Source organism: Nicotiana tabacum, chromosome 14 (assembly GCF_000715075.1).
Source record: "Nicotiana tabacum cultivar K326 chromosome 14, ASM71507v2, whole genome shotgun sequence".
Taxonomy (NCBI): Eukaryota; Viridiplantae; Streptophyta; class Magnoliopsida; order Solanales; family Solanaceae; genus Nicotiana; species Nicotiana tabacum.
Window position 1 is genome coordinate 31,332,792 of NC_134093.1, and position 23,723 is coordinate 31,356,514.

The following is a 23,723-nucleotide window of genomic DNA, read 5'->3' on the forward strand; positions in this document are numbered from 1 at the left end:
GGACTACAACGGTCTGGGCTATTTAGTCTCTTTGATGCGCCCTATGGCTGACACTATACTTGCAGTGTCCACGTTGAAATTATGCTCCAATAATCTTGGTGCCTCCCTACTCCCAAGCGACCTGCCAAACCTGCTCTTGCTCAATAAGCCTCGGCCTCTCAGTCCTCGGTCATTTCTCTTCTCGTTCCTTATCGGGTGGCGCCTGATCCACGTCCAAGCCACACTCAATAGTGAGTGGAAATGGTTGTTGAAAGAACAGTACCCAACAACAGGGGTCGATTTCCATAGGGTGTTTAATATGGGTGTTAGGGTATACATGTGATGAGAGCAAATGAAATGACTAAATTGCGCTTCCGAACAAAGGATTTTTTTTCTACTTCTAAATTATCACTAACAATTATAAACTAAGGAGAAGAAACTAGAAAGCGAATGATTGTTTTTGTTGTTTTTACCAAATGGTTAAAACGCCTAGGGATGTGACCTTCACCTATGTGTCCACCTAATGGGTTAAGTACGTTAACACTTATTTTATTGATAGGGATATATTATAGCTCTCAACTCTAAGTTACCCACTCAATACCTCTCGGTCATAGAGTGATTTTTCCCAATTTGGCTTTCTCAAGCCCAAATGGGTATCAAACTAAATAGTTGATATGAGCTCAAGTTAGGTTTTCCTTATCTCTAGTTCAAACCCTTTACTTAGGCTAACCAATTCCTTAATTAGCCCAATTTCTTGTTAGCCAAGCTTTCCTAGACTAGGTTCTTCTTTCTCAAATAAAGACCAAGTCAAAAAGGCATGAATCAATGTTTGCAACCATTAATTCTAAAATTAAAGCATAAACAAGGCTAAATAATCAACACCCAATCATAAACAAGAATTAAATTAAATACCCATAAGGTTTACATACTAGGGTTGTGTCACAACCCTAGTAAAAGCCTAACTACTCATAGTAGAAAATGAAGAAAACAGAGAAGAAATACTAATTAAACTCATAATGTAAGATTAAAATGATAAACTATAATGTTTAAATCCCAAAATGATCACAAATTTCCTAAAATGAAAAATTACAACGGCTACAACTACTTGAACTTCAAAACTTGACCTAAAATGTGATTCCCGTCTATTTATAGTGGCCCAAAATTCTCTGACAAAAATGCCTCTCGGGAGGTTCTGCAGCCGCACAATTCCATGTGCCGCACATTGCTTCAGCTTGCAGGGACTTGGATTCTGCAGCCGTAAAATTTGGTCTGCGGCTGCAAGTCAGCTTCTGCGGCCGCACAATTCTTGTGTGGTCCGCACTTCATACAAGGCTTCAGTCTTGGTCATTTGTACACTCTCTGAACTTTTTGAACTACCATGATCTATGGCCGCACAATTCATGTGCGGTCTACACTTTTGCTTAAGGTCTGCTGGGCTTTTTCACTAGTTTTTCGGCCGCAGAGGGAATTCTGCGGTCCACACTTGCTTCTGCGGGCTGCACTTTTCGTGTGCTGTGCCCCTTCTTGCCTTGTGAGTCAGAACACTCCTTTTTGAGTCGGATTTCTTCAAAAGAGTCCAAATTTCCAACATTCATGCAGTTTGTACACTTTCATTAGTTTTAGGAACATAAATCAATGCTTTAAGACTTAAAACAAAAGCAAAAATGTACTAATAAGTGGTCAAAATCCACACTTATCAGCGCCCGGATCCATTTCCCCTCCGATCCGCGATGTATGACTGATATCAATCCCGGACCAGCCTCAGCTCTTGATCAATGGTTCTCTTAGACCTGTCATTGGTTCTCATAGGGTAAACAGATCTCGAAGGGGCCTCGAGTTGGTCATCTTCGACCCTGATCTTCGATTGATATCTGTTGTGGACGTCGGCCCAGGTGACTGTTGGGTACTCCACCAAGTTTTGCTTTAGCTGTTGAGAGGCCATGGAACTTCGGGTTGAGCCCTTGAGTAAATGCCTGAATGGCCCAATCATCCGCAACCAATGGCAGATCCATCTGTTTCATCTGGAACCTCGACACAAACTCCTTAAGCATCTCGTTATCCCTCTGCTTGACCTTGAAAAGGTCTGACTTCTTGGTCTCGAACTTGATGACGCCGGCATGGGCCTTTACAAAAGCATATGCAAGCATAGCAAACAAGTCGATAGAATTCGGAGGCAAGTTGTGATACCAAATCATTGCTCCATTGGACAAGGTTTACCTAAATGTTTTCAGCAACACCGACCCGATCTCGTCCTCTTCCAAGTCATTCCCTTTGATTGCACATGTAAAGGAGGTTACATGCTCATTTGGATCAGCTTCGGCACCGCGCTCGGGGGGAAAGGCTTCTGAATAAATTTTTTGGAGTCCGACCCTTTCAATATCGGAGGTGCTCCCGGATCTGATCGACCCTGGAGTTATACATTTCTACCTTCTTCTCGTTGGCCTCAATCTTCTTCTCGCTAGACTTCACCCGTTTCATCAATGCTTCGAGCATCTTTATCACCTCGGAAGGTTCCTTAGGCCTAAATTCGCTCGGTTCCACAACAACTTGTTTATCCTTCCGAGTGTTTTCCTGTGACTGCTCGGGCTCGACCTTGTTAGGGGCGTGGCTCTGTTTTTGTAGATGTGCTATCACCGCTTGCTGAGCCTACAACATTTCAAAAATCAACCGCAAGCTCACCCCATCACCTTTGCCTTCAGGCGCCTCTTGAGCCATTGGTCGGGGTCTCTCGCGAACGCTGTTTTCGGGATCAGTCGGTAGCTTGATGTTGATGGACACCTGTGTGTTAGCATTGACCGGGTCGGCGGCTAGGACACCATTGGGATCGATAGGGTTCACATCATTGCTAAGCATCATGCTATTATTCTCACCATGATGGCATGACTTAGCGTCAACGTTCAAGTGAGCAGACTAAGAATTTGAGATCCTTCGGCTAACCTGGAATCAAAACTTCAAAGAACAAGCGTAAAATAGGGTGTGTTACGGAGATTCGTATTAAATCACCACTATTATCCATAGCCCCATGGTGGGCACCAAATTGTTTACCTCCAAAAATGGGTAACAATTAAATTTGTACGCGGTTTAAAGGATATTTGATTTAATTCAATACGAATGATCTAAGAACAACAAGTAATTAAGTTAAATATAAAATAAAAGATCAAACCAATCGTAATGTAATGATCAAGCTTGATCTTAGGTTGAACAATGAAATTTGACCTCGATCGGACCCTCGATACCGGCTCGGTTGCAAATAAAGAAGAGAACAAATGAAGAACACTTTGAACAATAGCTAGGTGACAAAAATGAACTTTTATTGCTTTGATTTGCATGTCAACAATTTGTTATAATAAAAGAAACTTTTCCATTTATATAGTAGGAGAATTTCAATCTTAGTACAAGTCTAAATAAGGTAAAATTTTTCTTTTTTCGGTAAATGTCGATCCGCAGTTAATATCAGACGAGATTCACACTGTAGTATCCGGTTGAGGGCGAATATTACGGCTCCTCACTTGTCATGCATAACTGTTCTTGTGTTTCCCGTAGTCTAGAAACTTCACTTGGTCTGGATCTGTTATTTTACCGTGCCCGATCCCATGTACATTGTTCACTCCTCCCGGGTTCCGATACGAAGGGTCCTTCGGCCTTGCTTATAGTTGCACCAGACCGTGCTTTCCTCTTGTTTCCTTATTGGGGAATCGAGGGCAATTTTTGCCCCAGATTTTACCCGTACATAGATAGTCCTCTCGCTTTTCGGAGAGCAGATTTATCGAAGTGATGGGAAGCGATGAATTAACCCCGGCTCCTTCTTCTGTACGGTACAACCGAGTTGACGGGTTAGTGAAACATCCCATTAGTCGCGTCGTTCTGACTTCAGACATGTGTTAGCCGCCGGTTGACCGTCCCCAAATGCGAAACGTCACGCATTGATTACCCCTTCTCTATAAAAGCTTCGGTCCCTTTTTTCACTTTTTTACTTTCCGATTCCAGAGTTCCTTAATTTACCCCCGAGCTTTTCACATATCCTTTAAACTGCGTTTTACCATATTTGGGGGTAGATAGTACTCTCTTTCATATAATGGATTGTTTACCTCCGCATGTTTATGTATGCCAATTGACAGAATTAAGTTAAATGTTTTCGTCTCTTTTGATATATTTTTTTTATTGTCTAACTTATCATTGTTAATTATTAACCTTAGCTTGACATCTGATTATTTCAATCATAAGATATGATTATGTTGAGAGGAATAACGATGCTATACATGTACACGTAGGCTGATTATATCTGTCTGTTAAGTTGAAGTGGTAAAATATGAAAAGTTCAAAATATCTGACTTTCTATATCATGGACAAACCTAACTTCAGAATAAACATAATACCATCAAAAATGAAGAAGAAAAAAACTGAGAGAGATATTGAACGGGGGTGGATATCATAATCATTTCAGTTGCATCATCTCGTCTCCCCAATTTCTGAAACTAATAATACTCTTTTAGGGCATGCGAAGTTGAATATATAAAGTGAGTAAAAGCGGTGATATACTGATATTGACAATTTAATCGTGTAATTTAACTTTCCTCTAAGACTTATTTTGTTAGTATCATATATATATTAAATCAGATAGAGAGAGGACTAATAAACAGTACCCTGACTTTTCTTCTAGACGTAACTTTTGCAAATTTTATTTTAGTGTAAAGTATTGATGACATACTTTCTTTCAAATTAATTGTTTAATAATGGAATAACGTGTATTTGAATAGAGTTGAATGGATATCAAGTGACTTATATAGCAAGTCCCGACTAGTTTGAAGCTACGGTGTAGTTACTTATTGATTAGTTGAACTTTTCTTACCTGCATGTTTTAAATTGAATTGATTTTTTCCTTTTCTTTTCATTTGTTTTTTTCTTTTTAATTTATTGTAAGCACGTGATTGTAGAAAATCTATAAAATCTACGAAATTCAATAGTTCTTTTACTAACTTTGCCATGTAAAGATGGTGTTTTATTTTATATTTATGCATACCATTGACATGATTAGGGACTTGTAAAAATAGATGCAAGATAATAATCAAGAATCAAAGGAAAATGACTTAAACGGACCCAATATTAATTTATTGGTAGAATTAATGTTTGTATCTTTTAAAGGTGTAAAGTTTAACTCCATAAGGCTCATCTCTTTTCGTACCCAATTGGCCAATTCCGAATCATCCTCTCAAGAAAACAAAGGAAAACAGAACAATATTTCTCGAATTCAATCAGATACTTTCACATAAAATAAAAAGGATTAAACAAGTAGGAGTAATTTACTTAAGTTAAATCAAATCTTGACTTTAATCACATTGCACTGCACTATTTCCCGTCAATCCTATTCTGTCTTCCCTATTTCCTTTGTTAACTAAGCACTTCCTCGTCTTAAATTATTTATCACTATAATTTTTAAAAATAGTAATTTCAAATTATTTGTCATTTTAAGTTCAAGATAATTTTTTTTTCTATTTTATCCTTAATAGTAATTATTTTTGAAGATGAAGATGATATATAAATAAATTAAATACTCAGTAAAAAGAAATTATATTTTAAGACATAAATAAAAATAAAATAGTTAAATCTTACTTAAGAGATATATAAAAGACAAACACCACAAATTATTTGAGAGAGTACTTAAATCATTAATATCTCGATTTGTTCATAAAGTAGTTGGTACATTAAGATACCAATTCAAGCCGCCGAAGTCAATCTTTGTCTCCCCAAATGTAATATACCTTTCTTCTTTCCCTCAAGACCAACTATAGTTCTAGATTTCTTTGAATAATAATTCTTTGAAAATTATTTTACTCGTTCCTCATCTTTGAAAAAAATAATTAAAACCAAAGAAAAAAGTCCATTTTCTTGATCTGTTCAAACTTCAAACTACAACGGCGCCGTTCCTTTAAATTTTCTTTACATTTATTTCTAGACGAAAAATAACTTAATCACAAAGCAAAAAACCATTATTAATAACCATATTAGGACTATACTATAGAAGCATTACAACTGAGAACTAAGCAAAAGCTCCGGACAACTTTCCGGCAATACTCCGCCGCGAATCTAGGCTCTTCTCCGCGGTTCTCCGCCGTGAATCTCCTTTATTACTCGGCCTTTAACTCACTGAATTACTGACTTCAACAAAATGGTTCAAGAATCTTTCATATATAGCTTTGTAGCGCGTGGTACAATGGTACTAGCTGAGTATACCGAGTTTACTGGAAATTTCCCGGCGATAGCAGCTCAGTGTTTACAGAAACTGCCTTCTTCAAACAACAAGTTTACTTATAATTGTGATCACCATACTTTTAACTTCCTTGTTGAAGATGGTTATGGTAAATTTTCCTTTTATCTTTCAGTTTTAGCGTCTCCTTTTTGTATTGTTTTTAGTATCTTTTACACTTTTTTTTTAGTTCGATTTGAAATGGGTATTGCTAGATCTTGAGTGGTAGAGTGTAAAAATGGAGTCTTTATTGTATTTTGTAGGTAGAGTTTTAGGAATTTTTTAAAAATTACAGTGTTGCTGGGAAGAAAGGGTATTATGGGTCTTGTGAAAAGCTGGAGCCTTTATTGGATTTAGAGGTTAGAGTTCATTGTTTTTTTACAAATTATTTATGTTGAAAGATTGGTTGGAAGAAAATGTGAGTATTGTGCTTCAGATAATTGGATCTTTGCTTTTTGAGAGGTAAAACTGAAAATTGAAAAGCTCAACAATGATAAGTTTAGCAAGATGTTGAAATGCTTAGAATATTGCAGTCACAAGCACGTATAAGTAAAGGGGAAGTGTAAAATAGCCAAATTATAAGAGAGGCATGAATACAAAGGATACATATAGCTGACTCTGATTAGTTCGGGATTGAGGTTTTGATTGATAGATATTCCTCTCCCATCCTTCCCAGGACATTTACGTTCGTCGGCTGTGTTTCTAAGTTTGAATTTTCTGTCACTTATCTGCATTTATTTTTGTTATGAAAGATGTTTCTGTAAGTATAAAGCTGAGAATTTGGTTTAATACTTGAAAGTTAGTATTATGAGTTGAACGCAGTAGATATAGGATGTGAAATGTCTATGTGGAATCAGTGAGATTCGTTTATCAACAGATGGAATGTTTGGAATTAACTGATGGGAAGTGGGAGAACAACTTTGGCGGATGTTGTGGCCTTTTGTTTGTTGAATAGTCAATATTCTCTATACTTATCAAAGCACAACAGTAGATTCTAATGGTTTATTGAATAGTCAAAATTCTCTATACTTAGCAAAAGAAATCCAGATTCTAACGAAATGCTAGAAAAGAGGAATTGTTTACAGAGTTAACGATGACACGTACTCCATCCTAATGAAGTGTAATTTGTTAATTTTCATTTACAAATAACCAATGATGGGATGTAGAATTGTGAACCCTTTCTCTAGCTGTAACATGATTAAGGTATAACTTGGCTTTCTGATCTCAATGGAAGTCCTACACAACACTACGGGTCAAGATTTTGTACGCTGTAGGTTGAAGACGCTGAGTCTAATGGACAGTCAAATAGAGGGAAATAAATTGTCTTTGGAGGATAAATTCTTCTTACCTTGGGTCATATAGTAGTTAGATTGAGTGGATGTTTGGCGGTCTTACTAGTTCATGTCTCTAGCCTCTGTATATACCTCTGGTTTGGACTGCAGCCCCTGGGTGCTCTTCTATCTGAAAAAGAAAAAGGTTGAAGAAGCTAAGTCATATTTTCTTTCTTTCTTTCTTTCTCTTTATTTTTTATTTTATTTTTTTTGGGTAAAAGGTGTCTCCGCGAATGATTTCACAGAGCCTTTTCTACTTAAATTGTAAAATGATATCAATAGCTATATGTTTGAGCTTGCATGGAAAATGATGTTAATCACTTTTTGGCTGTTTCATTGACCTCCTTTCTCTTAAGTTCCTCCAACTGTCTTATACTATAGGTTGATGCAACAGCTGAACCTTATGCAAGTCTGATTTAATGCCTGTTCACTTTGCAGCTTATTGTGTTGTCGCCAAAGAATCTGCGGGGAAGCAAATTTCTGTTGCATTTTTAGAACGTGTAAGAGCTGATTTTAAGAAAAGATATGGTGGTGGTAAAGCAGATACCGCCGTGGCTAAAAGTCTTAATAAAGAGTTTGGGTATGTTGTTTAAAATGTATATTCTTATATCTACTGCAGTTGTATTCTATTACACACAGAAGTATAACGGGTAAAATATGTCAATCTTTTCAGACCTGTCATGAAAGAGCACATGCAGTATATAATTGACCATGCCGATGAGATTGAGAAACTATTAAAAGTTAACGCCCAGGTGTCTGAAGTCAAAAGTATTATGTTGGAGAATATAGAAAAGGTATGCCAAATAAACTGGAAAAAGATGCCATGCTGTATATGATATTATCTGGTGCAATATGGTTCACTCGTTTCTTCATCACATGTATATTGTCCTCTTGCATCCTCTTTGGATTTTGACTAGGATGGATTTTGCCTAGTATCCTGGCAAAAAGTAATTTATTACTCCTCTTCGTGCAGCTAAATGAACGTCTTGGGTAGCAGATCTCTAGTTAAAAATGCAGCTTTTTGGATCCCGCCCAAAACTGTGCAAATGTTTATGGATAATATATGTAGGCATGACATCTGATTAGAAAACATATCCTTAGACCTTACTGTGTACCTAACTGTAATCTTTCAAATCTTCCAATACTAATCTGTCCCTTCTGAAAACTATTGATGGATACCATAAGCCGGTTTAAAAATCAACTTCAAAGTTCCAGGGGTAAAAGAATAATTGGCTTTAAGAAGAAAAGGATAGCATTTTGCTTTCAGAGAAATGAGTTTGCATCTTGGTTTGGGCTTAAAATTAATAAACTTCGCCTTTTTAGGTGCCTTTTCCTGGTCAACCATATGTCATTTATCTATATTATGAATTTATCTTATCAGGCTCCCTTTTTGACTAACAAATCTTTGTTCACAAATGATACCTTAAATCATGTAGTTGGTGTGGACCATTTACGTCAGACTGGATAATTGTTATCAAACTATATCTTTGTTCTATTTATTTTTTGGGATTTAGTATCTGGTAATCGTAGCATCCCTTGTTCCTTAAGGGATCCAAAACCCTGTCAAAATTACGAAACTGTACCTTTTCAGTTAGATGCATCTAATGCTTGGTAAAGCCTGTTCTTTGCCATTTGCCACCTTCTTTAAGTTTCAATGTACTGTTAAGGAGAAGCGTATTGAAATTTGATCGAGTTATTGTTGTTTCTTTCTGATTTTGGCTGCACGATGAATCTAATGGGGCAAACAAATAAAATAGAGAAAAATAAAAGTATCTCCAGGGCACTGATCTATTATGTGATGCATCAATATTTTGTCTTATTAAGTCATTTTTCTTGTGGATTTGCTCTATGTCTATGATATCACTTCGTGTTCCTTGAGACTACAGCCATTCAACCCATGAAGCGCTCTAACAGTAACTTTATGACTGCTTATAGTTGCCAATAACATTAACAGTAATATTTCTAGAACAGAGAGTTCCGAATTTTTTCGGTATATGCATGAAAATAGAACATCCACCTAGTTTGGAGGACATCTTCTTTGACAAACATTATATTTAATAAACGGAAGCTCCAGATTTACAAAAACTAGACCTGCAGAAACTAGGAGCTCCAAGTTCTCGCTAGCAGGGATGGTGACTCGCCTTAATAGCATAGCATTATCGTATCATGGTAGATTGTCTAGTTAGGTTATTATTCACACTTCTTGAATCCAAGATTGACCAATGAGGGTTATTGACATGCCTGATTCTGGGATTTAGGCATAATTGTGTATCTAATGCAATGTGCTTTTGTTATTATCTGCAACTCAGACGCTAAATTGGACATTTCTGTTAACATAATGTGGTTGTATGCTTCAGCAATTGCCTTAGTGTTTTTCAAACATCTCTGTGTTTGGAGTAAGCAACAACTCAAGCCATTTAAACTTCCATTAATTTGACTTAATTTAAACCTGTCAGGCCATTGAAAGAGGGCAAAACTTGACTACACTTAACGACAAGGCTGAAGATCTGCGTGATTCGGTAGGTTTGGTTGATGAATTCTAATAATAGCAAGTGTTAATAGCATCTGTAAGGTGTCTGAAACATTGTGTTTGCTTTCAGGCCCAAGAATTCAAGAAAAAGGGGACTCAAATACGGCGGAAAATGTGGTATCAGAATATGAAAATAAAGTTGGTTGTGCTAGCCATCATCCTATTTTTGGTTCTTATAATCTGGCTTTCAGTTTGTCGTGGCTTCAATTGCGCAAACTAGCATATGGCACACAGTTGGTACCAAATTCATACAAATGTAGACTAACAGATCAAAACAGGCACATATGCAGAGGATTTTGCTATGAAGAAAGTAAAGCATCTGTAAAACTTTGTTTCAGATTGTTTCTGAAACCTTTTAAAAAAAATCAAAAGAACCATTTTTTGTCCTGCGTTTTCTTAATTTTATTATAGGATTTTTCTTGAATGTCTCTTTCTTTTTTCGTTATCGGTTCGGGCAGGGAGGGGTGGGAGTATGGCTTCAGGCAGTGGCTATAGGCTTGTAACTGTGTATTCTGTGCTGTGTAAATGGTGACTATGTAAGATATCTATTGTTGGTAGAGGAATCTTGATTCAGTACAGTTATCTATGTGATTGATAAGTAGCTTTTTTGGAATGTCAATGAAATTTTCTTTCTCCTTAATTTGTTGCTATCATATTTTGAGTGAAGTACTTGAACTAGATAGCATCATAGTAAGTAAAATATTGAAAAAAACTTCCGTTTCCTGAAATGAATTTTTCTTAAAAAAAGAACAGAGAAGAGCGCCAATTTTGCCACTGGAAACGAGCATAACTACAATTATTATCTGTAATTCATGCTTCGTAATTTGATATACATGTTAATACCATGCTTCTTTTTTCTTTGGTAACTAAAGAAATTTTATTACTGGACGGAACTATTAAAATTGTTTGGGCTTTTTTTTACTTTTAGCTTGTGCAAGAAACTATTTACATTCGATAGCCGAAAAAAGTGTATAAAATTTGTATAATTTTTGTGTGTATATATATATATATATATATATATATATATATATATATATATATATTTCGACTATTATTTTGAGAGCGGCTATAAAGTATCATTTTTCGAAATTGTTTCCGTGTCAAAACCATTGGAAATAGATTTAGTTGGCATTTGGACATAAAAAATATGAGATTTGAGAAAAAATAGTTTTTGAAGTTAAATTGAAAAAATGCATTTAAAAATTGAAATTGTATTTAGACATATATTTCACTTGAAAAAATATTACACCTTTGTTAGAGAAAAATACTATTGTTTACTTAAAAAAACAGGTAAAAAACACTTTTCCAAATTTGAAACTCATCTTAAAAGAAATTTAAAACTCATCTTCAAAAATTTTGTTAAAATTATAACCAAACAATATTTTGAAGATGAATTTTGAAAAAACAATAAAATTATGGACAAACGGGTACTTGAATGACTCGAAATATGTGCACTTTCACTCCCTTATTTTAATTTTCATGCTTGTTTGCTTCTATACAGCATTCTGGTTCCATTTTCCCTCTAATTTGTGATCGACTTATCCACTCATTTGGCGAATTTAATAGAGTTTATATAAATTAAGCAAAATCTTGTGTCTTTCTTTATTTATAAATGTGAGAGAGAGACAGAACGCAAAGACCAAATTAGAGGCTGGAGCAACGAGTTTCTCGAACATAGGATGATCCGGACCTTCTTGGGATATATTCGATATCCATGAAGTATATTGTGCATCTTCTTGAAGTATTTGATTGTTAAAAGTCCGATCACTCTTGATCTCTATATGAATATTCTATGAGTTTATAGATTTTTCGAGATATCGGTGGTTTGATTGAGCAAAAAGTGTAGCAGTAAAAAACCATACTGGGATTGTCAAAGATAAAAATTAACAGTATCTGAGTGTTTACATCAAATCAATCAACACATGACCAAAATTTTTAACCTAACTTTTATTATTTGATGTAAAACGCTTAGTGGGGTAAATAATTACCTTGTGTCAAATAAGCTACTGGAATCAATCTATCAAACTAAATTCCACTTCTCAAACAAAATCTCTCGAAATCGACTTGTTCAGTTACACTCTTCAGTCCATTTGAGCTAATTCTTACACCCCCTCTGAGATAAATGAAAAGCAGAAGGATAATTTGGCAACTAATTATAAATTAATTAAAAATGAAGTGCGGCTATAAACATTAAACTAAAATTCTTGTTTTCTCTTTTAATCTATATCTATACTATATTAAAAGCACAAAGGCCCTATCGAAATGTCGTTCGCCCTTTTTACCCTTCGTAAGTGTAATATATATTGGAATAATTGTAAATGTAATAACTATTTTTTTTTTAAAATAAATAAATAAAATTGGGATTCTTGCCTTTACGTCCCTTTTGATCAGCTTTGGATTCAAATTCCGTTATCTATTTGGTCTTAGTTTAGGACACGTCCCTTTTGATCAGTTTGGGATTCAAATTTCATTGTCTATTTAGTCTTAGTTTAGGACTCAATTTCTTCAAGGTTTAAAACTGGCTGAATTAGACTTCTCCTTTCGTTTCTTCCCAATGTTTTGGAATCAATACCATATTAGGATTGTCCCTTCCGTTTTTACTCTTTGTTTTTGAATCAATTTAGGTTTCTAGAATTTTACAACTATAAAAGAAGTTATTATTCTACATTCTTTGTCATAAACTGATGTCCCCATAGCGAATTTGCTTGTCACTTCGGTAAATTTCTATCTTGTACTATATTCTTGAAGTTATGTAATAATTCAACTATATGTCGCATATATGATCATTGATTTATGTCTCATGTATGATCATTGGTTTAAAGTCACTTACAAATGTTGTACAGGTTATTTGGATCGTTGCATTCATCACATAAAATTGGTTAGGTATTCTAACTCATAGCAAGTTAATATTTTGTTAATTTAAAATTTTTATCACTCTATAGTTGATATATAATTTTAATTACTAATTATTATGCCACACTCTATGGTTGATGTATAATTTTAGTTACTAATTGTTATACCAGCTGAAGTTGCTCATATTTTCTCACAAAATTAAATTTATTATCTCTTCTAATTGACTATAGTATACATATTATAATTTTAAAATTGTGTTCTTAAAAAATAGCCCTTGACAATTGGCGTTGTTGAATCTACCCAAAGTTTTGACAATTTTTATTGGTTCAGGTAAACAATTCTCCTTATCGATCTCATAAATAATATTTTATATAATTTTCTTGTTATGATGTAATATATTATGTTCTGAAAGTTATGTAGCTTTCTTGCAGTTGAATTATGATTTTTCTGTTACTCTTCAAAATTTGAGATTGGGATATTCTGTATTATCAATTTACATAAACTATATGCTGATTTAACTGCTTTGGCTTTATTTGATATTTATGCTACTATTGAAAAGTTAGTTTTTACCGTGCATAAAAATTATACCTGATCAATGAGTTGTGTTCTTGTATATGTGATAACAATTTTGAGGTGTGTTCTTGTATATGTCATAAAAAACTTATTAATCCTCAATTTTAGTAGTAGGCACATTGTGGTTGGATCAATATACGCTAGTGCATTAGCTATCCTTATAATAGGTCTAAATATTTCTTTTAAATAAAATTTTTATAATTATGAATGTCTTCTATGACTTTAGTGCCCTTTTGATATTAGACCACCTGTTCGCATTTGATTTCAGGTACTCGCAATGGCAACTGAAACTGAATTTGCAAACGAATGTGTGCTACTTAACAATTTGAGAAGATCTGATTCTCAGTGGATAATAAAAGTCTTACTTATTCAATATGGAGTAGTTAAAGAATTTAAAAATGAAACAAATCAAGGCCTTCAATGGACTCTGACATTTGTAGATGAGGAGGTAATATTATTTTTATCTTTCAATTATATTCGATATTTTCCGTATTATGTTCAATCACTATATTAAATTATGATAAAACTTTACAAGGAACAAAAATGCAAGCAATACTTTTCACTGATCAAGTGAATATGTGGAAGGAACATTTAGAACAAGGCAATATCTATTACATCATTAACGGCCACATAAATGATCGTAAACCTAATTTTCGATCAGTACACAAAGACTTTGAGATTGTGTTCAGTAACAATACTATAGTCAAGAAATGCAACAACCAGTTTTCCATCGTTAGCTTCTCAAACAATTTCGTTTCGTTCGAAGAGGCTATCCAATGCACCAATGGAACAATATTTGGTAATTTCTTTAGATTCATTGATTAATCTTACATTATGAATAATATTTACTTAATAATTCTTAGTAGTTATTTACATATATTCTCTATTAATATTCTTTTGCAGACACACTTGGTATCTTAGTGAAAGTTAATGCTTCCTTCGGAGATGGTAACAAGAAACGAAGAAAAATAATGCTAATGAACGAAAGGTAAGTTGAAGTTAGTTAACTTATTCATTTATTATCATACATTAACTATCATATTATTAATTGATCGAATGTATTAAATATAGTTAATATAATATTGAATTGTAAAACTCAGGTATGATCGTCAAATTGTAACTTTATGAAGAGAAATAGCAGAAAAAGATGGTGATATGCTCCAAAATATGATGTTTGAAAAACCTATTGTAGCCCTATGTGACATTAAGGGTACAACATGCCGAGTCAACAACAAGAGTTTTGGTCATGACAGAGCAACCAAAGAGACGAAGGGGTGCATACACCAAGAATATTGCATATAAAGAGATATTAGGTAAGATACAATAACATAACATATTATTTACTCATACAATATATTTATCTATAATTACAAATCCTATACATATCACGACCTTAATTAATTGTAGTGTTGGTGTTAGCCGGTTCAGAAGATATTTACCATATTTGAATTCACCTATTAAATCAATGTAATGACACTCATCTTCTCATTTCAGTTTCATGTTCAATCCATTTCAACATCAATTACTATTACACATAGTTCATTCGTGTAATATATAATTTTCTTACAAATAGACGCGGCTTGCACGTGCAACGCACATATCCAAAAATTAATTTCTATAAATAAGCCTCATCAAAGTCCATTAACTAATAAATTAAGTTTCGAACATTATTGAGAGTGATAAGTTTATTCTACAAAGGCATCCGAAGTCATGGCTTGCCAAACTTATCGAACTTCGTAAAATCATCGTATTTACATTATTAGGTTACGTTATTTTTTTAATAACAAAGGCCAACGTCACTTTTATTAGGTAAGGAAAGACTTTTAATCCCATGAAATAATGGTGGGCGCCTGCAAATGGAATAGCATCAATCCATCCCTTTTGCAATATATGCAAAATTAAACCTAATAAATTATTTTAGGCAGATGGAACCCAAAAATAATTCTATAAATGGCTTTCCAAGAATATTAGCTATCTAATCATGTAGAATTTTCTTTATTTTTCTTTGTGGATTTCACAGCATCCATTCTTGTTCCTTTTTCTTTCTTTTTCCTTTTCAAAGTTTAGAATTTTTCTTTATACTTTTGGGTCCAATTGGCACACGTACAATAAGTAAAATCAGAGATGAATCTAGTTTAAATTTAATAGAATTAATATTTTGAGTCCTTTGAAAAAATGAGTTCAAACTTTATATATATACTATTTTTCAAGAAATTTTACATATATATCTACAGCATATGTCAAAAATAATGTGTTCAACTGAATTCTGGGTTGGGAGAAATTACGTTAAAGGAGTGATAAATTTGTATCTACGTGATGTACAACGGAGTGCTTCATAGGTATATAAGCCATTTTACACTAAAATCTTATTCAACTTTTCCTTTAATCTATTCTTTTAACTTGTACGGGAATGTATGATCACGCCTAATGATGTTCGGCCAAAATGCTATACTTATAGTACATTACTCGCCCTATATTTTATTGGTTTAGTGATTAATTATGCGACATTTGAGCTAAATTATATTGTTTTATGTGTAGAAGCATCGGAAGAAAGAGTCGAATGAAAGTTGCACAAAAAGAGGATAAAAATGCAAGAAAAGAGCATAAAAGCATCAAGTACCCAAACCGTGCTACATACCCAATAAAGCCAGCTCTATAGCCTGTCTTACCGTGCTACAGACCAAGTAAAGCCAGCTTGACCGAGCTACAGGCCAGGCGGAGCCAGCTCTGTAGCCAGGCTGACCACGCTATACGCCTGGCTTCGCGAGGTTTATAGCCCGGTAATTAAAAATTACGGGTTAAAAGACTCCAATCGGATTTGGACTGAGGGATTTCGGCCCTACATAAATACTCCCCAAACGAGTTGAAGGAGGGTTGGACACTATTTTGGAGAAGAAAAAGGCTACAGAGCACGGTGGAGCAAGGATCAAACGAGCTTTTCCTCCGTTTATCTATGTACTTTGTAGTTTAATGTCTTTGAACATCATGATGATTGTTGATACATTTATGAGTAGATAAACTTTCTAATCTAGGGTTTGATGGAACCTATTAGAGGATGATTTTATACTATGTTTAATATAGATTTGCCTTTGATTTTTCTCTACTTTTTCAACTACGTTTACATTGTGGTTGATTGAAGAGCTCTCAATCGAATGTGCCTATTTAGTATGTATTGCTTGGAAAAGGGTACATATTTAGGTAGTTGTTGAACAACATCACTCCTAACGTATATGAGAAATCAATACGGAGGGTTTAAAGGTGGGATTAGGAATAACGAAACCTTGGTGCGATCCTAGTGAGTGGTGAATTAGAGCCAGCTAGCATAGTTCAGAAGAATACGTCTACTAAATTGTGGTAGTTACTTGTAAGAGAATTACGATACCCAAAGTACTCATGATCGGTAGAGAATATTTGGCGAATTTATAGGAAACATCGCGGGGAGGATTCCGACAATAGGGAAAATCATAACTCTAGACTTTTCCAAATCTTGTCCACAATATTTCCTCTGTTAGTTATAAATTACTACATTTTAATTACTTTACTCTTAGTTAGTAAACATTCAAATCGTTATTTAATATTTTTGAAGGTTGATTACTTGAATTCGTACAAATCTAGTAGTTGTAATTAGTCGGTTAATTTCCTGTGAAATCCGATTCCGGACTTGTAAATCATATTATATTTGCAACGACTGCTAGACATCTTAGGAGGCATAGTTGGGCATGATTAAATTTTAGTGCCGTTGCCGGAGAATTAACGGTGTTATTAAGTACGGTTAAAAAATTATTAGACTTCGTAGTTTAGTCAGCTTTCTCGACTTGAAATTTATTATATTGAAACTCTAACGTTTGTAGTATTGTGTGTTACAGGTGTATACCTAGAAACTCCTCAAGGACTGGTGAATACGAAGCATTATTGGACCCTGAGAAAGCTTTCAAGGCACTACATCGAGCAAACAGGAAAGACAAACGACAACAGAACTCAACAGAACGAATCGAACTAGACATGGGTGACGTAATAGACAACCTAAATAATAGAAATAATGTGAATGACCTGAACAATCAGGGTGTGGCTCCTCTTATGTTAGAAGCAGCCTTGTATGATTGGGCACAACCCACTGCTAAAAACCTGACAACCGCAATTACAGTCCTTCCAATACAAGCAGAATCATTTCAAATTACAAACAACATACTACATTTGTTGCAGAACAAAGGACTGTTTTCGGGGTCTTACATTGAAGATCCACAACAACATCTGAAAAATTTCCTGTCAATTTGTGTCGCGCAAAGGTAACCGAATGTAACACCGGAAGCAATCAGACTATTGTTGTTTTCATTCTCAGTGACTGGAGAAGCTCAAACTTGGTTTAATTCACTCCCCATAAACTCCATCACCACTTGGGAGGAATTAGTCAAGCAGTTTTTGAACAAATTCTACCCATCCAATAAGACTGCTAAGCAAGTTGATGATATATTGAGCTTCAGGTAGAAACCAGCTAAAACACTATAAGAAATGTGGGAGAGGTTCAAGGGGATGCTGGTCAAATGTCCACACCATGGCATTCCTGATCAGATATTGAGGCAAAGGTTCTACGTGGGATTGGCAGACAGCTTGAAGGCTAATGTTGATGCTTCAGCAGGTGGAGCTTTTTTGAGCAAATCATTTAGAGAATGTAAGGCCTTACTTGCTAAAATGGCTCAAAACTCAGGATGGATGACAAGAGACTCTACAATCACTCATGTAGTTCACTCATTAGCTCTAGACCCAAACAACTCCATGGATGAGAATATGGCTATGATGATGACACAATATGGCTATGATGATGACGCAATTGAGTATCCTAACCAAAAAGATTGATGAGTCAGGCTAGAAGCAGGTGCACATAGTTGACACGACAAATAAAGGATTATGCACACTATGCATCAATCAGCCATATATATGCTCGTGGAGTGGTGAGAGTAACAATCAGAACTACCAAGAAAATATGAACTATGTGGGAAATTATGGAGGCTAGAGACAAGGTGGTCAGACTTGGAAACAACAGAATCAACAATATAGGCCAGCACAACAGCAGTACAATAACAATAATCCTGGAGCTGCACGACCATAGGGTTAGGCCGTGCCTTATCAAAGGCAACACGGGTACAATCAGCAGAATCAATAACTAGCTTATCAACAACTTCAACAATAACAGATAGTGCGACAAGATGATGGGTTGTTTGAAATTAAGGGAATGTTGCAACAACTCATTGGGTCCAGAGGGAAAATGGAAGAAAAGGTCCACCAGATGCAAGAAAAGGTAGTATCACATGACTCAGCTATCAAGGGCATTGAGATTCAACTAGGAAAAATATCTATGGCCCTTAACAATCATCCTCAAGGGACATTACCTGCGGACACACATGTTAACCCGAAAGAGCAGGGCCTGAAGCAACTGATGGCTATGAGTCTAAGAAATGGTAGAGATTTTGATTTATTGCTCGCGTAAGCCGACCAACTGAGATACTCGTGCCAGTACCGATTGAGGTAGATGAGTCAACTAAGCTAACAAAAGTAAGAATCCAGCCAGCCTAGGAGGAAATAAACAAGGAAAAAGAGGTTGCAAAAGAGGCTGAGGAAGTGCAAGAGAAGGCATTAGAAAAAGTGCCTGAGCAGGAACGAACTCAAGTCACAGGAAAGAAGCGACCGCTAGCACCCTTCCCATAGAGGTTGTCCAAATATCAGAAGGATGAGTAGTATAAGAAATTCATAGAGATGTTGAAGCAGATCCGGGTGAACATTCCACTAATTGATGCCTTGAGGGAGATGCCTGGTTATGCAAAGATGATGAAGGACTTGATGTCTCGCAAGTTCGACTTTCAAGACTTGGCAACTGTTATACTAACTCATACATGTAGTGCTATCATGACGAGACCCATAGCAGAAAAGCTATCCGACCCAGGGAGTTTCACAATCCCATGCACAATAGGCAACTATGCTTTTGCTAAAGCATTGTGTGATTTGGGGGCGAGAATAAACTTGATGCCCTTGTCTATCTATAAAAGGTTAGGCATTGGAAGAGCAATACCCACATCCATGTTACTACAGCTAGCCGACCGAACGGTGAAGAGGCCATCAGGTATACTTGATGATGTACTTGTGCAGGTTGGAAAGTTTGTGTTTCCGACAGATTTTGTCATTCTGGACTGCTAGGTTGACGAAGAGATTCCCATAATTTTGGGAAGGCCATTCTTGGACACTGGGAGAGCTCTTATTGATTGTGAAACTGGGGAGCTAAAGATGAGACTGAACGATGAAGAGATAATGTTCAATGTGTAGAAGTCTATGCGGAGACCCAGTAAGTTTGCTAATTGCTCTACGATTGAAGTTGTGGATGTGATTTTGGAGGAGGAAAATGAGGCAGTAAATGCAAAAGACCCCCTAGTAGCATGCCTGATGAACCTAGAAGAGGTAGATGGTGAGGACTTGGCGGAGTAGGTTTTGGCCCTTGAAGGCCAAGGGTACTGGAAAAGAGAGCTCGAATTCGAGCCTTTACACATAGAAGAAAGAAAGACCCCTCCAGTTAAGCCATCAATCGAAGAGCCACCACAATTGGAGCTAAAACCGTTGTCATCCCACCTCAGGTATGCTTTCTTGGGACCTAGTTCGACATTGCATGTTATTATCTCATCTGGTTTGTTAGATGTGCAGGTAGAGCAACTTTTGCAGGTTCTGAACGAGTGCAAGACTGCAATTGGGTGGACCATTGCATACATAAAGGGTATCATCCCAACGTTTTGTGTGCATAAGATTCGACTGGAAGATGGGCACAAACCTTCTAGAGAACATCAAAGAAGGTTGAACCCCAACATGAAAGAAATGATCAAGTGGTTAGGAGATTTGAAATGGTCGATTGTAATAATAGTACCCAACAAGAGTCAGGATCGATTTTCACAGGGAACTATATATGGGAGTTAGGAGTATATATTGTAGTATATGAGTTTGACTATCTTAAATTACACTTCCACAAATTTGGGTTGTTTCTATGTCTAATTTAAAACTAAGATTGCAAAGTTAAGAAATAAAACTAAGAGAATTGTTTTTGTTATTTTTCAAGTTTTGTAAAAAGCCTAGGGCTATGACCATCACCTAGGTGTTTGCCTTATGGGATATAGACCTTAATGCTTGTTTTGTTGATCGGGGATATTATAGCTATCAACTCTCAATTACACACTCAATACCTCTCGGTTAAAGAGTGATTTTGCCCAATTTGGCTTTCTCAAGTCCAAATGGGTATTGCACAAAATGGTTGATAAAAGCTCAAGTCGGATTATTACTATCTCTAGGTTGAACCCTTTAATTGGGATTATCAATCTCTCGATTGACCCAATTTCTTGTTAGCCAAGTTGTCCTAGACTAAGTCTCTCTTTCTCAAGTAGAGACTAAGTCAAATAGGCATGAACTAATGTTTGCAACCATTAATTCCACAAATTAAAGCATGAACAAGGCTAAATAATAAACACCAACCATAAACAAGCATCAAATTAAACACCCATAAGGTTTACACATTACGGTTGGGTCAAACCCTTAGTAAACATCTAGCTACTCATGATTGAAATTGAAGAAATAGAAGAAGAAATGATAAATATACTCATATTGTGAAATCAAAACGATAAAATCTATGTTAAAATATCCCAAAATATGAAAAAACTACTAAAAGAAGTAAAAAAGAAACGACTACTGTAGTTGCTGATGTCAAAGGTTAACATAAAATTATGAAACTCATCTATTTATACAGGGCTAAAAATTTCGGACAAAAATGCCCTTCAGGAGGTTCTACGGCCGCACAATTCCATGTGCGGTCCGCAAATTTCTTCAGCTTGTCAGGACTGGAGGTCTGCAGCCGTATAATTCTGATTTGCGGCCGCAAGGCATTCTTTTTGAGGTCCGCAGATTTGTAACTGTGGTTGCACTTAGTTTTCTGTGGTCCGTAATTTATGTCTGCGGCCGCACAATTCCTGTACGGTCTGCACTTTTGAGGGCTTGGAAACTTGGGACTTTGCACATTCTCTGAACTTTGTTTCTAGCCATCTTTTGCGGCCGCACAATTCATGTGCGGTCCGCAATTTGTACAAAAGTTTGCTGGCCTTTCCTTCATCATCTGCGGCTGCAGATAAAATTCTGCTATCCGCACTTTGTAAGCTTATGTGCCTTTTATGGCCTTGAGTTTAGATTACTCCTTTTTGAGTTGGATTTCATCTCGGGAGTCCATCTTCTAATATTCCTGCAATTTAGCACATTTCATCAGTTTTCGGGAATACAATTTAATGCTTTTAAACTAAAACAAAAGCTAAAAGGCGCCAATAAGTAGTCAAAATCCCCACTTATCAACTCCCCCAAACTTAAGTTTTCGCTTGTCCTCAAGTAAATAAATTAGTTCCCACCTCCACAAGTTAAGGATCATTCCAGCTAATCAAAGTTGAGTCATTCACACATCAATTGGGACTAACAATTGCCCACACCACTTATGAATTATCAACAAGGAAACATGTTAAACTTTTATGCACAAATAGTTCTAATGCTACACTTGAGCATCAAGAGTTGACTTTATTCATCAAAAAAGCTCGTTCTTTCATGTAGGTCATTGTAGATCCCAAACTCCTCCTCCTCTATTCTTCGTTTTCCTATCTTGCTTAAGAATTTTAGCACTCAATCCAAAGATTTGTGAACGGTTCACTCATCTCTCTCAAGAGAATGTCGCAAGTACGGCTTTAAGTACCATAGGCTTGCCTCTCATGTAGATCACCACTAATGTAAGCTCACTCGTCTTTAAATCACGTAGGGCTTTTTCGGAATGCAATGAAGGCTTTTGGACTAAGGTTGGATATGCTATGATAGAGCGGGTTCATCTTTCCTTAAGCACTCCATTTTCTATTCTCGGCTCATGCTTTGCCAATTCTTTAAGGTATTTTCTTTTCCTTTGGGGAACTAGAGAGAATTAACATCACTCTTTCTTGATCATGGCATTCTTCTCCCTCTTTGATTTCTCCATGCTTTGCATCATTACTTTTATTTGAATCCCTTCAACTCTTCCACTTATTCACTTTCTTTTTGCATTTTTCTTTTTGCTCTTTCCTTTTCTTGCCTTTCCTTCTCATCATTTCTTTTCTCTTTTTGTGCCTTGATACCTCTTTCAAGTTCCTCGTCTCTCCCCCAACCTTACATTTTTATCTAATTGTTTCACAAGAGTGTTAAGGAAAGCTCGGGTGCCAAGAGAGGGTCACGATAAAATGGGTAAAGACTTGTAACATGGTTATCAAATGAGAAAAGTTTGAGGCTCAAATGGGTTGACTAGAGATAACAACATTGGTAGGCAATGGAAAACTTCAAGCGGGTCAAGGAAAGCCTACAATCACTTCTCAAGCCAAGCAAAACTTAAGATTTCACCTTGAAACACATTCAGGGCAAGTTCTAGACCATTCGCTCTGGTACTTGGACTTGCAACAAAAACATCTCACCTCTCACGCAGCTGGATTGTTAAAGAAGATAGAGTCGAGGGCCTACAACAACCATATTCAAGATTAAAAATCACTATTGTTCGATTAAACCACTTGATGATTGCCTAAATCAACACAAGAGTCACAAAGTCATTAACTAGAGCTATTTCTTTCCAAAAACCTTGTTTTTAACCATAAGCACGTAGTTAAGTGTGTTGGTACCGAGTGAAGCATGTTTGACTCTTTGAGCATGACTCAATTAGGTCTTTTTATTCATTACTACTACTATTATTACCTAAATACCAAAAACAGACTCAATCCCTTAAGAAGGTTGCCACGCCATCCATCATTGGAAAGAGTCACCCAGTTCACACAAAAACTACCTTTGGAAAGAACCGTGGAATTAAGAAAACCAAAGGCTTATTATCTACTAAAACACAAAAGGAAGCTATTAAATCAGAAAGAAGCTACTAATTCAAAAAGAAGCTACCTAGTTAAACACTAACTAATAAGAAAACAAACATAAAGCAACTACAAAGCAAAAACTACTGAAAGCATAACGAATATACATAATGAGAGAGTAGAGAGAATATATACATAATGAGAAAGAAGAAGAAAATAGTATCAAGTTAATTATAGGCCAAATGTCTCAAAATCAGCAAAATATATCAAATAAACTCCACCCCCTCGAATGCTTAACAAAATAAGAGTAAATGAAGGGTAAGAATGAAGAAAACTCC

At 35.8% G+C, this 23,723-nt stretch overlaps 1 protein-coding gene and 1 non-coding gene across 2 annotated transcripts; one reads left to right on the plus strand and one right to left on the minus strand.

The window, feature by feature from the left end:
- Window positions 1-6,002: 6,002 nt before the first annotated feature.
- On the plus strand, window positions 6,003-10,658 carry LOC107823609 (vesicle-associated membrane protein 724). Its single transcript, XM_016650299.2, has 5 exons — window positions 6,003-6,335; window positions 7,993-8,134; window positions 8,228-8,348; window positions 10,011-10,073; window positions 10,155-10,658. The coding sequence occupies exons 1-5, from the start codon at window positions 6,146-6,148 to the stop codon at window positions 10,302-10,304; spliced, it is 666 nt and encodes a 221-aa protein (XP_016505785.2). The 5' UTR covers window positions 6,003-6,145; the 3' UTR covers window positions 10,305-10,658.
- A 7,304-nt stretch (window positions 10,659-17,962) lies between these two features.
- LOC142169329 (small nucleolar RNA R71) lies at window positions 17,963-18,069 on the minus strand. Its single transcript, XR_012699037.1, has one exon. It is a non-coding gene; the product is annotated as a small nucleolar RNA R71 (small nucleolar RNA).
- Between the last annotated feature and the right edge of the window lie 5,654 nt (window positions 18,070-23,723).

Bases quoted from the DNA above. Each gene is read 5' to 3' on its own strand.
- LOC107823609 (XM_016650299.2), top strand. From the start codon at position 6,146: ATGGTTCAAGAATCTTTCATATATAGCTTTGTAGCGCGTGGTACAATG. The intron at 6,336-7,992 runs GTAAATTTTCCT...TTCACTTTGCAG, and splicing joins CCTTGTTGAAGATGGTTATG to CTTATTGTGTTGTCGCCAAA. The intron at 10,074-10,154 runs GTAGGTTTGGTT...GTTTGCTTTCAG, and splicing joins CTGAAGATCTGCGTGATTCG to GCCCAAGAATTCAAGAAAAA.